This window comes from Hippoglossus stenolepis, chromosome 17 (genome assembly GCF_022539355.2).
Source record: "Hippoglossus stenolepis isolate QCI-W04-F060 chromosome 17, HSTE1.2, whole genome shotgun sequence".
NCBI lineage: Eukaryota > Metazoa > Chordata > Actinopteri > Pleuronectiformes > Pleuronectidae > Hippoglossus > Hippoglossus stenolepis.
In genome coordinates, this window is record NC_061499.1 from 7,924,728 (window position 1) to 7,938,541 (window position 13,814).

The 13,814-nt window shown below is 41.6% G+C and overlaps 3 protein-coding genes across 3 annotated transcripts; 1 reads left to right on the plus strand and 2 right to left on the minus strand.

Annotated features, from left to right (window-relative positions):
* Window positions 1-849: 849 nt before the first annotated feature.
* LOC118124393 (cilia- and flagella-associated protein 20-like) lies at window positions 850-2,227 on the minus strand. Its single transcript, XM_035182112.2, has 3 exons — window positions 1,672-2,227; window positions 1,482-1,589; window positions 850-1,374 (listed from the first exon to the last, which is right to left on the minus strand). The coding sequence occupies exons 1-3, from the start codon at window positions 1,918-1,920 to the stop codon at window positions 1,369-1,371; spliced, it is 363 nt and encodes a 120-aa protein (XP_035038003.2). The 5' UTR covers window positions 1,921-2,227; the 3' UTR covers window positions 850-1,368.
* A 1,655-nt stretch (window positions 2,228-3,882) lies between these two features.
* On the minus strand, window positions 3,883-5,937 carry LOC118124392 (cilia- and flagella-associated protein 20). Its single transcript, XM_035182110.2, has 6 exons — window positions 5,550-5,937; window positions 4,836-4,915; window positions 4,620-4,731; window positions 4,311-4,499; window positions 4,105-4,218; window positions 3,883-4,002 (listed from the first exon to the last, which is right to left on the minus strand). Exons 1-6 carry the CDS (start codon window positions 5,631-5,633, stop codon window positions 3,997-3,999), a joined length of 585 nt encoding a protein of 194 aa, XP_035038001.1. The 5' UTR covers window positions 5,634-5,937; the 3' UTR covers window positions 3,883-3,996.
* A 4,230-nt stretch (window positions 5,938-10,167) lies between these two features.
* Window positions 10,168-12,193, plus strand: LOC118125131 (G-protein coupled receptor 20). The gene is made up of 4 exons (XM_035183501.2): window positions 10,168-10,335; window positions 10,556-10,812; window positions 10,898-11,030; window positions 11,219-12,193. Exons 1-4 carry the CDS (start codon window positions 10,168-10,170, stop codon window positions 11,804-11,806), a joined length of 1,146 nt encoding a protein of 381 aa, XP_035039392.1. The 3' UTR covers window positions 11,807-12,193.
* Window positions 12,194-13,814: the final 1,621 nt, after the last annotated feature.

Sequence of the window (13,814 nt, forward strand, 5' to 3'; positions counted from 1 at the left end):
AAGAAGATTAAACAAATTCAATGAACTATAGGAAATGAACTATAGGCAAAAACCTCAGGTAATGAACTATAGGCCAATATCAATGACATCACATATGGGGAAAGGTTAGCATATTAGCATATTATATGGCAACGGAAACTTAATCTGTAACACAACAAAACAAATAATTTCATATAAAAAGGCATCAAAATTATTTCAATTCCCAAAACATATAGCTTTGTTTCACTTTGGATTTCAGTTAAAAGTATCAACAAAAAAACAATACATTCAAAGACAATAACGGTGCATTTCAGGCAAATAGAATAACACAAAGGGATATCTTAATGAATAAATATATGTGTCAATATCTATTATCTATTATCCATCTATCTGGACAAATATTTCGATTTATATCATGGATGAATGGATAGAAGTCTATATAGGTCTTTTATTGGAGTATATCCACATATCAAAATATATATAAATATTGACAAGACAGCGTCTTACTTCTAACACCATGTTCCAACTAACCCGCTGTGTGGAGTTTTTCACAAGCCTTGCTAACACTGGCTGTGAGTTGGTTGCATGGTGCTATATATTAAACAATAAGATGGTAATTAAGATAATATGTGTAGGGATTTGGTGACATACACACAGCTCAGAAGTCAAAAACCAAAACCATAAAGAAATGTACTCTCATGCCACCGAAAACACTCCCTGCCACTGCCAGTATCCCCACAAATCCAGGTCCAAACTTCCTGAAAATATTTGGGACCCCCTGCTGGTACTGTGGTAAAGTGACCGGAAGCACACCCTGCTCAACCAAAATTCGTAGCTCCAATATTACACTATTACAAAGGGTCAAATATATTTATTTTGACATATTTTTAAATATGGAAAAGCACTCATTTCACAGTCAGCAATTTACACAGTATCAGTATTTCTGCAAGTTGATTCACATAACATTGTGCAGGGACCTTACAACATTAAACATTTACTATAAAGACTTTACAGTCCCATCAGTTGAAGTTAGAAATGGGCGATACCAGACTTTATAAGTTCGATATGATACTGTAAGGTTGGCCCAAGCAGTTATGGCACAAACACTGAGACAAACCCAGCTATGCAGTACAAGTGTATTTATTTTACATTCTTTACTTTTAACTCTGCCTTGCTTTCTTTGTTTCTATTGCCAAAAATATTCACATTTAACAACAATGCATTGAAAACTGTAACAGAAAGTGAGTCCAGAAAATACGTGTCTGTACAGAGAGCAACACAAGACAGCACTCAAAACTCATAGCACTGCAAAGTGTTGAATTTCATCAGAAGGAGGAGAATGGAGCACGTAGAAGAAGAAGAACAGAGGTAACGAGAGGTGGAGAAGGTCTACTGCTGCAAGAAGGAAACACACAAACAGATGGGTATTAGACAAACATCAAATATCTACATGAGTAATGACCGTAGAGATATTTGTCTGTGTGTGGAGGTGCATGTCTCACCTTGGCCTTCGTATTTTTGACATTAAGTTTAAACTCTGCCGGGAGTTCGTCCTCAGAGTACAGTCTGTCAGAGAAATACACCCTCCTAATGCGACAGTTTGCGTGGATCTGAGAGAAAAACACATTAGACATTAGCAACAGAAAGACAATACAGTCATAAATATTTAAAAAGAACTCTGTCTGCACTGACCTGTACACGCTGCGTCTCGACATACTTCGTTCCATACGCCCTCCCGGTGAAGTCCGAAAGGTTGAACTGAATCTGATTCCACCCCTCATCCAGGTCCAGGGGCATGGTGCAGATGAACGGCGCCACATGTGTTGAGGTTCGATAGTTACTCGCCCGAAAACGCCGCCGGACATTGTGATCATCCAACACCTGAGAGTTGCAAATATGGGGGAGAAAGTATGAATGAGTCAGAAGGACTCCTGACACCATAAAGAACAAACCCCAGGGTAAAACATCATTCCTGGGTTTAAAGGTTCAGTGTGTAGGATCTAGTGACATCTAGTGGTGAAGTTGCATGTTGCAGCTGAATACCCCTCACCTCACCCTCTCCCGATGTAAATATAAAGTATTCAAATACAAAGGGCCCATTTTAGAGTCAAGAAAAAAAACTAATTGTACAATATAGAAGATCACACACTAGTGAAAACATCATTAGGATTATTTTAGATTCAATTTCTGCCAATAGATCCCTTTCACATAAATCGCACACTGAACCTTTAAGGAATACACGTGTGATTTCCCCACCTGGACCTCAAAAGTGAAATACTTTTTGAGGTTCTTTATGATCATGACCAGAAAAGGAAGCTTGATGCCCAGTGTGCTCTTTGGTTCTGCGGGACACGTGATGTAGGTGGTGCTGTAGGGGTCAGAGAGGTAAGAGGGTGAGACAAGAGGAGGATGAGTGTTTTAACACAACTTGACCTGAGCTGAGGGATGAGTCTAACACACACAAACTCACCTGACGTTCAGCCCTTCAACTTCCAACACTAGGGAGTGAATATCATTGTCCGTGATTCTCTCGACGTGACCATTTTTCACCTATTAACATAGAAATATGACATTTTATGGTTTAGTATAGAGAACTCACCTGTTTCTCTCTTGTAAAAGAGCCCTACCACCATCATTCAACAGATATTAGTTTGCAGCAGATTATATCTGTATAACAACAAGAAACAGCAGGACAGATGTGCAAAGGACATATTTGAGGATCTTTAGTGTCACAGTTTGTCAACGCTCATATATTCTGGCTGTAATATTTTGTTAAAGTTTTGTTAAAGCCCTTGTTCTCAAACTGAGGTTTGAAGTTATATAGTTTAAACCAAATACTTTTCATTTGTCTGTTACTGAGGCAGATTAGCTTCACTCACATACATCTGACAATTGCTTTAAACTTTACAACTTCAACCTCAGTCAGCTGCCTGAACACTGACTTCATTACAATTTACACCACAGATCAAACATCAAAAATTAAGACTCAAACACGAATGGCTAGTTAGCATTAGCACGTCATGCTAAGGAAGCCAGTGGTCGGCTCAGGGCTCTCAGTCACCTGATTCTCCCAGATCTTCAGAGGTTTGCTGCCGATGCTGTAAAGGATGGAGAGCAATCCGCTCTGAAATGTGTTTTTAAACATCTTCTGTTTGTGTTTGGAAAACTACTATTGCTAACTGTTAAACAGCAGTTAGCACAACAGTTAGAGATCAAATTTCCATTCCTAATGCTACCGCTTCTCTGGGCGACTAAATCCGTTCCACTGCCAGAGATTAAAAGAAGTTCCAGTTCAGTTCAGTAAAAAGCAAAAATATAGAAGTCAAGGTGCAAACTGCATTTGCATCATCAAAGATAAAAGGTCAGATTATAGGTTCTTAATCAAAGGATAACCTACCTTCCAAGGCTTTTACTTTGTTTGGAGCAAGAAGAAGAAGATTAAAAATCCAATAAACTAGGATGTAGAAAAGTCTTATGAAATGGTTTGGAAGGAGGGATAAGTGATTAAATTAAACATGGCAGGGACAACAGGTAGGACGTATAATTCGATCACAGACTTTTTATTTGATGGTTTATTCAAGTAAGAGTTGGGACTCGTTAATCAGGAAAGTATATGGTGGGACATGGTACTCCTCAGGGCAGTGTCATTAGACCAATATTGTTTTCCATTATGATTAATGATGTTTTATCTCAAGTTCAGGGTGATATTGGCTCTCTGCTGATGATGGAGATGGGAAAAATACAATTGATGTGTTATAAAATGTTCATATTCATGGGCCTTAAAGTTCTCAGTGGAAAAAAACTAAAGCGTTAATGTTAACTAGTAAAATAAGTGTTGCTACGCTATCACGAGTTCTCGTGAGAACTGCAGCAGAAACTAGGAGAAGGATGAATTGACAACAATTAATTGAAAAAGCTTTATTGAGCAGAGAACACAAGACATCACTCAGAACTCAAGCTCTAAAATTACTATATTACAAATTTCATCACACAGGGAGCGATGCAGGTGGAGAAGGTCTATTGCTGCAAGACACACACAAACAGACAAGTGTTAGACAAATATCAAATATGATCATTGTACCACATGTACAGATATCTGACTGCGTGTGGAGGGGCATGTCTCACCTTGGCCTTCTGATTCTGGACGGGCAGATAAAGTTTAAACTCTGCTGGGAGTTCGTCCTCAGAGTACAGTCTGTCGGAGAAATACACCCTCCTAATGCGACAGTTTGCGTGGATCTGAGAGAAAAACACATTAGACATTAGCAACAGAACAGGCTCACCAGTTGAAGTAGCATCTGAAGATAGCTCGTTCCTCTGTCTGCACTGACCTGTACACGCAGCGTCTCGATATAATTCGTTCCATACGCCCTCCTGGTGAAGTCCGAAAGGTTGAACTGAATCTGATTCCACCCGTCGTCCAGCCTCATGGGCATGGTGCAGATGAATGGCTTCACTCGTGTTGTGCTCTGATAGTTACTCGCCCGAAAACGTCGCCGGACATTTTTATCATCCAACACCTGAGAGTTGTAAAGATGGGGGAGAAAGAATGTGTGACCGTGAATCCCAACACTACGAGGAACAAAACTCAGAATATATATCATTCCTGGGTTTAAGGAATACACGTGTGATTTTCCCACCTGGACCTCAAAAGTGAAATACTTTTTGAGGTTCTTTATGATCATGACCAGAAAAGGAAGCTTGATGCCCAATGTCTTCTTTGGGTCTGCGGGACACGTGATGTAGGTGGTGCTGTAGGGGTCAGAGAGGTTAGAGGGTGAGACAGGGGAAGAATAAGCGTGTTAACACAAGTTGACCTGAGCCGAGGGATGAGTTTAACACACACACAAACTCACCTGACGTTTGTCCCTTCAACTTCCAACACCAGGGAGTGAATATCATTGTCAGTGATTCGTTTGATGTGCCCATTCCTCACCTGCGAACAGAGAAATATGTGATATTTTATGGTTTTATAAGCAGACATCATGCGTTTCTCTCTGGTTAAAGAGCCCTATCACCATCGTTCAACTGGACAGATGTGAGTTTGTTGCAGATAATAAAATAAAAAACTATAAAGAAATGCAAAGGACTCGTTTGTTTGTTTTCAACTGTAAAAGAGATCCTGCTCAGTTCATGTCATTGTCTATAAAAACCTTTTTATGATTAAATGTAGTGTTTTAATGTGACAATCAGCTGATCATATTATATCAGTCACTAAAATCCTGTTTCAGTCAGGCTCTAGTTCAGATGTTGACAGGATGACGAAGTTACTGTGAATCCATTTTGAACCTGTCAAGTGTTGTAATTGAAACAAAGAACATGTTTCACTATTTATTCTAATATATGAAACAAATTTAATTTCCTCCCTTTACTGGAGCAGAATATCTTCACTCACAGCAATAACATAACATTAACATGACAATAACACAGGGACACTGGGTCCATGACCTTTGCTACACCACAAATGATGCTGAACTATAAACATGGTCAATCTTTAAAACACGAACAGCTAGTTAGCATTAGCACGTAATGGTACGGAAGTCGGTGGTCGGCTCAGGGGTGTCACTCACCTTTTTGTCCCAGATCTGCAGAGGTTTGCTGCCGATGCTGTACAAGATGGAGAGGAACCCGCTCTGAAACGTGTTCTTAAACATGGTCTGTGCTCGTGTTTGGATCCACCACCACTGTTGCTATGCTAACTCTTCTTGTTTACAGTCTAGGTTTCCGTTCCCAACGCTACCGCCTCCGTGGGGAACTAAATAATCTGTTCCGCTGCAGAAGATTCACAGAAGTTCCGGCTCAATAAAAAAAGCACAAGAACCGTCGGAGTCAGTTCAGTTCGTGACGGTCACACGGTTCTGTTACCGGAGGCGTGAAGTGAAAGCCCCGCTCCGTTATTTGACTGTTGCTAAGGAACGGAATCGCTCGGTCTCGTTTTCACGTCGACTCTAAAACCGTGACCCACCCCCGGTTGCCTTAGCAACATAATGCTGGAACGTGAGCCGCATTCAACAAGTTGAAAAAGAGATGAATTAATAAATGAAACCTGAATTAAAACTCATTAGTATTAGTATTAAACATTAGTATTTAAACTTGGAGGTAGAATACAGTTAAATACAAAGACCTGTTCATATAGATAGATAGATAGATAGATAGATAGATAGATAGACATACATATATTATATTTAGCCTACATGTAATTTCAAATTGAAAAAATGTAGTTAACACATGTATATGTGTACATGTGTATGTACGCATACATTATACATATATATAATAGCTGACCTGACCCACCTACCTCGACAAGGCAGTGATGCATGTGGCATCGTGAGCGTAACATCAGGAAGAAGTAAGGACCGACGAGAACAACTGGCACAGATGTGGAAGGCAGAGACTCACCTGGTCCCCTTGGTCAGAGGAGCACTTGTGACTGTGACCCAACACACTAGGAGCAGATTCCAGGTACAGTCAGAAGAGTGTAGTCGTGTGCCCAGAAGACACTGCACAGAACCTACAAACCCTCAAACTCCCAGATCTCTGGGGCCTCTGAGGACCCGAGGAAGACATATACACCACCCAGGGCAATTTAGTTTATTTATATTTATATAGTTAAGGTGTATTCAGTTAAGTTATGGAGACACAGCTACAAAATTTTAAAAAACTGATGCAGCAGAGGCACAAATATCCAGACTCTAAATCCCTTCTCTGGAAGCTACTTGATAACTTCCCCCAAATCTTGCGACACAGGCTCGATGTTTAATGTCCACGCCAAGATAGTGAAGCAATATTTCCTCAGACATTAAAAAGCTCCACCACAACCACATGAGACTTCTACAATATAACGGATTCAACAGGCTGTGCAAGCACCTGATGTGCTTCTCAGGATAAACTGACTTTTACATATAAAATTGTTGGACTGCCCTTTAAATTCCCAAAATGCAATGACAGCCAGTCTCTAAAAATAGACGACCCACACACGACTATATGTCTGCACTTCACCCTCTAAACCCCCACTAAAGTATCAAGTGGGACATCCTTCCTCTCGGCCTGCAGCACTTTCAACAAGCCGGGCCAGGAACGGTCTGACAGTTGTTTCAAATATTTGAACAAGCATGAGAAACAGTCGATCAAACATTCACCAGGCACTTTAGCGCCGGTATCGCAAACAGAGGGGGGAATAAATCAAAAGTCCACAAGCCTATTACTTGAATTGTTTGACATAGTAACATGTGCAGGTACTGTACACAGACGCAGACACACACACACACACAGACGCAGACACACACACACACATTACATTCACTTACATTGATATCCTGGAGGTTTACTGTAACGTTAACCATACTACTTGTCTAACCTAACATTACAGTCACTGACCCAAAGACCACATTTTGTCCCCAGTTAAAAGGTTATTAGAATGAATCCTGTCCCCAAATGTAGCTTATGTCAGAAAAAAACACACACACACACACACGCACACACATGCTGCAGAGTGGCGACCACCTCTCCAGCTGTTTACGTTACTGTGGTTTATGAGGTGCTGCTTCTCTCCACCTAATATCTGTGTTCAAATGAATGTCTGTGTTTTCCTCTCCATCTCTTTTTCTACCCGCTCTTCTTCTTTCTCTTTCTCTAAGGCCCCCCCCCCACTCTTCTTCACTCACTGAGTCAGGTATTTAAACAGAAACGTAGATAAAATGTCCCCTCAGACCCGGTCAGTGTTGGACCACCCCAGAGACAGCTTTAAAATAAACTTTCTTAAACAAACCCTTCAATAAAATTGTCCCTTGTTTCTGTGACTCAGCATTTGTTTTCTATATGTTGCTTTTCAGTAACAGCTACTCACTCCCAATCCAATCAGCCGCTGCCTCCAGTGGATATGTCCAATCCTCATTTTTTAAAAATAGAGTGTTGTAGTCCCTTCCCTGTTTTGTTTCTGATCCCTTTCCACCATTTTTGCACGATATCTTATGTTCTTAAGTTTATTCAGTGGTTAATTCCCTGTGATTAATGCTATTGTGCCAGAAATCTTGTTTTTCAGGAATTACATTAAGTTTTTCTGTTTCCCTTCCTCTTATCTTTTCCTAATCACTATTTCATATATCAAACAACTCACCAGTAAGCGGGGATGATGAGAGCGAGAATGGAAATTTAGGTATTGTGAAATGAAGAAAGAGAAGAAAGCAGAGGAGAGATGAGAAATAGGAAAAAAGAGAAACATTTTCTACACAACATGTGACATGAGGATAAAGAGGAGGAGGTTCAGCTGCTTTACTCTGCTGGAGAAATGGTCTTTTCCATGACTGGTTCACATCCTAACTCTGTCCTCGCTGTCCTGTCCGTCTGCTGACCGACGACAGAACGAAGACACGGGAAGAAAAAAAGAAACAAAAGGGAAACACCTCAGATTCAAACTTTAATATCTGGACATAAACATCAAAACTTTAAGACATCCAGTGTGGTTCTTGTTCACTTTCCCCCCCCGTCTTCACCAGGTATGTTTCAGAGACATTTTCAACATGTTTAGTTTCCTTGTTTCAGCTTTGTTTTGTCGGTAAATGTTTTCAGACAAGCTTAGATCATAATGTCATGAATTTTATCTCGTATATAATAACCACAAACTAAACATCACTCTCATGTATTCACTGATATTTTTATGCGAAGTTACAGGAAAACAGGAGCTTTTTATTCTTTTAAAATTGAGAGAATTTCACTGTTCTGCCTAAAAATGTTGTCGTGTACTGAGAAAAGGTTTATCTGGAAGGAAACTATAGTTTGATGGTTATTATGATCCCAATGCAAATCCAGGCAATTACACGGAGGAACACTTATATACTCAAATTCTTTGCAGGTTTGTTTATTTTATTGAATCCTTGTTAGCTTCTGCCATAAATTGTCAAACAGCCTTGACATTAAATAATGTCCAAATAAAACGTTAATACTAATTAATACCTGAAACCCGCTCCAAGGTGGGAAAGAATAATCTGCACAAAAAGACAAAACAAGATTTATAAACTGCTCTTTGTCTGTTTTGTACATGTTTAAAAGACTAGAGTAAAATCATACTTGGTAAGTTTGCAGAGTGCAGGTAATTCTCTGTCTTTAATTCAGGCCCTTGGTCAAGTTTTATGTGGAAAACATCTTCCTCAGCAGGACGTTCAAATAGGAAGTCATCTGTCTTTGGTATTTATAAGGAAAGAAAGCAGATTTGTGGCTCTAACCAGGGATTCTGACAAGTCATTCTTTAAAATGATTCAGGTGAAATTACTTTGGCTTTCAGTGAGAAAAAGTATTTCACCTAAGTGTCCAGTTCAGAAAAGTTTTAGGATTTTAAAGGCTCCATTTATCTAAACTGGACGTTAACCATACATCAAATTCTTGTGTTTCATACAAGACGAATGTGCGTCTTGTTTTCAACACAAAATGTAACAGCAACGTGTTAAATAGCAGCAAACACTGACATGGTTCATATTAATAACAAACTCTGTGTTTAAAGTAACACACAAGGTCGTGCACTTAACTTTGTGGAAACTGTCACATCCTTTCAGAGCATATGAAGATGGATTCAGTCGTCGCTGCAGTGCGACAAAACGTTGTTTATAGGATGAGTCTCCGGAGTAACTTCTCTGGGTGTTAAGCACTTTCATCCAGAGGAGTTTTTAATGTGAGTGTGAGTGTGAGTGTGTGTGTGTGTGTGTGTGTGTGTGTGTGTGTGTGTGTGTGTCTTCTCCCTTGGCTCAGAGCCTTGGGTTGTTTTAAACCCGACAGAGCTCTCCCCATCACTTTGGATTTTAGCAGTTTAGCAGTTTATAATTGAATATCCACGGCTGACTCCAGCAAATATTATGAGAGTTCAAATAGAAGCAGTTACACTAAATTTAACCTCCCAGTACAGAAGCTACTTTACATGACTATGTTTCCTCCACAACCATATAGAGTAATTTACCAACAATACTCTCATATACTGTGTATTTGTAGTACTTTACTTTACTTTTCATATCACACTTTGTGATGACGTTATCTCCTCTATTTCTGTCTCTGTGTGCACAATTTTATACGATGAAACAATCGTTCCGGTCTAAAGCAGGTTGAATTTCAAATAGTTTCGCACTAAATGAAAAATATCATTGATGATGCATATTTCTCTTCTTCGTTTCTCAGAACCCTGACATTCATCCTCTTTAACCAATGGAGAGTCTTCCTGACAACATCAGCTCCCCCGAGCCCCTCCTGACTCCAGACCTGACTAACTGCAGCGCCTGGAAGCAGCGGTGGGGGGCGCCACACTTGCACAGGTTAGGTCACCTGGATCTGCAGCTGTACCAAGACTTCTACACCGTGTGGGTCTCTCTTATGGTGAGATACAACAACACCACATGTATTCTGCAGAAACCTTTTTGGATTCATTGATTGGGATTGGTTTTGGATAAAGGTTTATTTTAGTCAATATCAACATATTGAAAGGCTAAAGAAATGTGTTAAATGACCTCAAACTGCTCTTGAGCAAGGCACCACACCTTCACATACTCACATGACTTTAGTGTTGGAGCACTGAGAGTCCATCCCTCTGCTGCAGGTGTGTAACTGTCTCATGCTGGTGGTCGGTGTTGCGCTCAACTCTTTGGCTCTCTACGTCTTCTGCGGGGCCTCCACCCACTCCTCAGCCTCTGTGGTTTACACTATGAACTTGGCCGTAGCCGACCTGCTGGTGGCGCTGTCACTGCCCGCTCGCATAGCCCTGTATCACAGCGGAGGGAGCTGCCTGGCTTGCTCCTACATCCACACCTTCAGCTACTTCGTCAACATGTACTGCAGCATCCTGTTTCTGACCAGGTGGGTGGGTCACGTCACTGCGCAGCTTTTAAAAAATGTTTACCTTCTTCTTTTCTCTGTGACTGCACTTCCTTTGTTTTCTCAGTATCTGTGTAGATCGATACCTCGCTGTCGTCCACTCGTCCGGAACCCTCCATCGATGGAGGACCACAGGGGCGGCCAGGTGTGTCAGTGCCGCAGTGTGGTTCATAGCAGTGGTGGTCACCTACTCTTTTCAGGTGATGACAACTACAACACACTGAAGCTGCTTTCAGACATGTACTGGACTTTCTGTGGACGTTCTACTAAGGTCATGTCTGAAAACAGCTTTCATTTTTCAAACACGTATAAACACGGTCGGCCAACAAGAAAAGCAGAAGAAACCCTCTTAAACTTCATATGTGGTCATCTCTCCTCCTCTCTCCAGACCACGGCATTGGGGTTCAGCTCCTCCTGCATGCTCCTCCCCGCCCTCTTCTACCTCACCATCCTGGAGTTCGCCCTCCCCCTCCTCACTGTGGTGGTCTTCACCCTGCGCGTCGCCTGTTTCCTCACCTCCAGCCACGGCCTGATGCAGCAGCAGAGCAGGGTGAGGAGGGCCCGTGCCGTAAGGCTTTTGGCCGCGGTCCTCGTGGTTTTCACCGTGTGCTTCACGCCCTTTCACGTCCGCCAGGTGCTGGTTTACTTCTGGGTCAGAGATGGTGGGAAGGGGCTGGGCCAGGGGGCGGGGCACGTGCTGGCCTATCACATCACGGTGACCCTGAGCAGTCTCAACAGCTGCCTGGATCCAGTGGTTTACTGCTTTGTGACGGACAGCTTCAAGAGAGTGTGGAGGACGAGGAGGAGGGGAGGGACAGAGGGGGAGGCCGGGCAGACGAGTGGTGGCGGGGGAGAAGGGGAGAGGAACTCGGTGAATAAATGTTCAGGGGCGGTGCTGGCGATAGCTCACAGTGTGGCCACTCTCACCCTCACCAGCAGGCCCCTTTCTGCAGCCAGCGTGGACCAGTCTGATTAGACCGGTGGAACCCCCCCCCATACCTGTGGATGGAAGAGTCCAGAGAGACAGTGGAAACTCAAACACAAATTTATCTTTAAGATGAACAAAACAACACTTCAGTGGGGGCACCCCTCCATCCATCTTCATCCCTCTATCTCTCCATGTTTTCACCTTTGCATCCCTCTGACATCTGACAGCCCATTAAAGGGGGGGGTCACAAAATGAGGACCGGACAAAATGTCCTCACTCCGTTGGTTGTAGACTCAAACTGGTCCTCACAAAGAAGCTGTAGAAGAGCAAACACACACACACACACACACACACACCTTCCTTGAGTTTAGGTCTGTCTGGGGACCTTGGATGGGGTGGTTTGATGCGAGGCCCCTTAGGTCCCTTTTTTCACCGTGGCCCAAAAAACTCCTGGATATAGCGACAACTGAGGAGACTGCAGAAGTTTAGGAGTTTGCAGGTTTTGTCACTTTTTATGCATAATTTTTTTCTCTGTTTGAAATAAAAGTGTTAATAAAAGCTCCCAATAATTTGGGAGATATTGACTGTAGCTAAAGCTGCACCACGTCATCCGGAACAATCTGTCAACAGGACGTACATAAACTGCTTTCTATAGAGTCATATGTTTTATTATGGCAAGCTAAATGAGAGTGCTATTTTATTATTTTTTGTTTCATGGGAAAGGACTGAAAAATAACACGTCATGTCAATTCTATTAAACATCAACTATATCCTCAATACTGCTTGTTTAGCTTCCTAATCGTTTCTTGAATATGCTGTTTTTCTTTATGTTTTTCTATGTAAAAATCCCTTTGTCTCTAAAACCTCTGGACATAAATGTATTCTCATCTTTTAAAAGTACTCTGTTTCTTTTTACCATGGCATCAATTCCTGAATAAAATCACTCAATCCTCAGAGTGAGTTGGATTCACTCCAGCAGAGGTCAGTGTTTCACCACAGCAGCAGGAGCAGCTGTAATGAACAAACCACACGATAATCAGACCATTTAAGGAGGATTCATTTTATAATTTTATCACTTCACAGTTTCAGCTGTCTTCTCAGAATTTAATCTAAAACAAAACTTATAGTAAAACTTCAGCTGGAGCTCATATCTCCTGTCCCCTTAAAGTCTTATCTCAAAGAAGATACATATAAACAGCTGATTCCCTCATAAATCAATACAGGTTTTTAACCCTATTTGTTACAATACAAAGGTGGAAAAAAAGCTGACCACATTGAAACCACATTTAAATCTGCTGGATCTAAAGTTTTTATTTGAATGTGCACCAAATTGCACATACTTGTAGAAATCAGTCCCCTGAATATGCCTGATCTCTTTCATCCAGAATGAATTATCCCCTTGAAAATGGGTTAAATTATCAAAAAATGCCACACCTCACAACATCATCCCACCAAGTTTCATAAAAATCGGTTCTGTAGTTTTTGTGTTATGCTGCTCACAAACAAACGAACGGACAGAGGTGAGAACACAACCTTGGAGCTAATTATTTAAAATAATATGCGGTGAATCTATTAGAAAGGTCTCATTGTGGACATGGTTTATTTTTACTGGTGATAAACCAGATAAGAGCTGTTCAGGAGAAGTGTCACTGGCAGCAGGTGTCAGTCATTAAATCGAGTGGCGTCTCCCTTTAATCCCCCCAGAGTGCTAACAGGTCATTACAGTTCGTTTAGCGTAATGCTGTGGGTCTGTAAGTTTATACCGCTGCATAAGTGCATCACACACAGACACACACACACAGTTTCAGGTTCCTCCTCTGGTTTCTATGTAAGGAAAGAGAGGGAGGCTGTGACCCTGTGTGCAAGACAGAAATCTGATTCTGCATGAACAAAGTTTTTTGATCTCCATCTCTTCTCTCCGCGGTCTGGCCACGCGGCATCATGGGAAGTCAGTCATCTGCTCTCGGGATGCTGAGTTAAGATGTTTCGACATGGGAAAAAAAAAGGAGAAAACGGGTCCTGAAAGTGCAGAGCAGCAGGTTATTGCACCACAGAC

Excerpts from the sequence above, each read along its gene's own strand:
- LOC118124393 (XM_035182112.2), bottom strand. The coding sequence starts at position 1,920 with ATGGTGTCAGGAGTCCTTCTGACTCATTCATACTTTCTCCCCCATATT. Across the intron at positions 1,590-1,671 it reads TCGAGACGCAGCGTGTACAG|ATCCACGCAAACTGTCGCAT; the intron begins GTCAGTGCAGAC and ends TTTTTCTCTCAG.
- LOC118124392 (XM_035182110.2), bottom strand. The coding sequence starts at position 5,633 with ATGTTTAAGAACACGTTTCAGAGCGGGTTCCTCTCCATCTTGTACAGC. Across the intron at positions 4,916-5,549 it reads TGCAGATCTGGGACAAAAAG|GTGAGGAATGGGCACATCAA; the intron begins GTGAGTGACACC and ends CTCTGTTCGCAG. Across the intron at positions 4,500-4,619 it reads ATTTCACTTTTGAGGTCCAG|GTGTTGGATGATAAAAATGT; the intron begins GTGGGAAAATCA and ends TACAACTCTCAG.
- LOC118125131 (XM_035183501.2), top strand. The coding sequence starts at position 10,168 with ATGGAGAGTCTTCCTGACAACATCAGCTCCCCCGAGCCCCTCCTGACT. Across the intron at positions 10,813-10,897 it reads AGCATCCTGTTTCTGACCAG|TATCTGTGTAGATCGATACC; the intron begins GTGGGTGGGTCA and ends TTGTTTTCTCAG. Across the intron at positions 11,031-11,218 it reads TGGTCACCTACTCTTTTCAG|ACCACGGCATTGGGGTTCAG; the intron begins GTGATGACAACT and ends TCCTCTCTCCAG.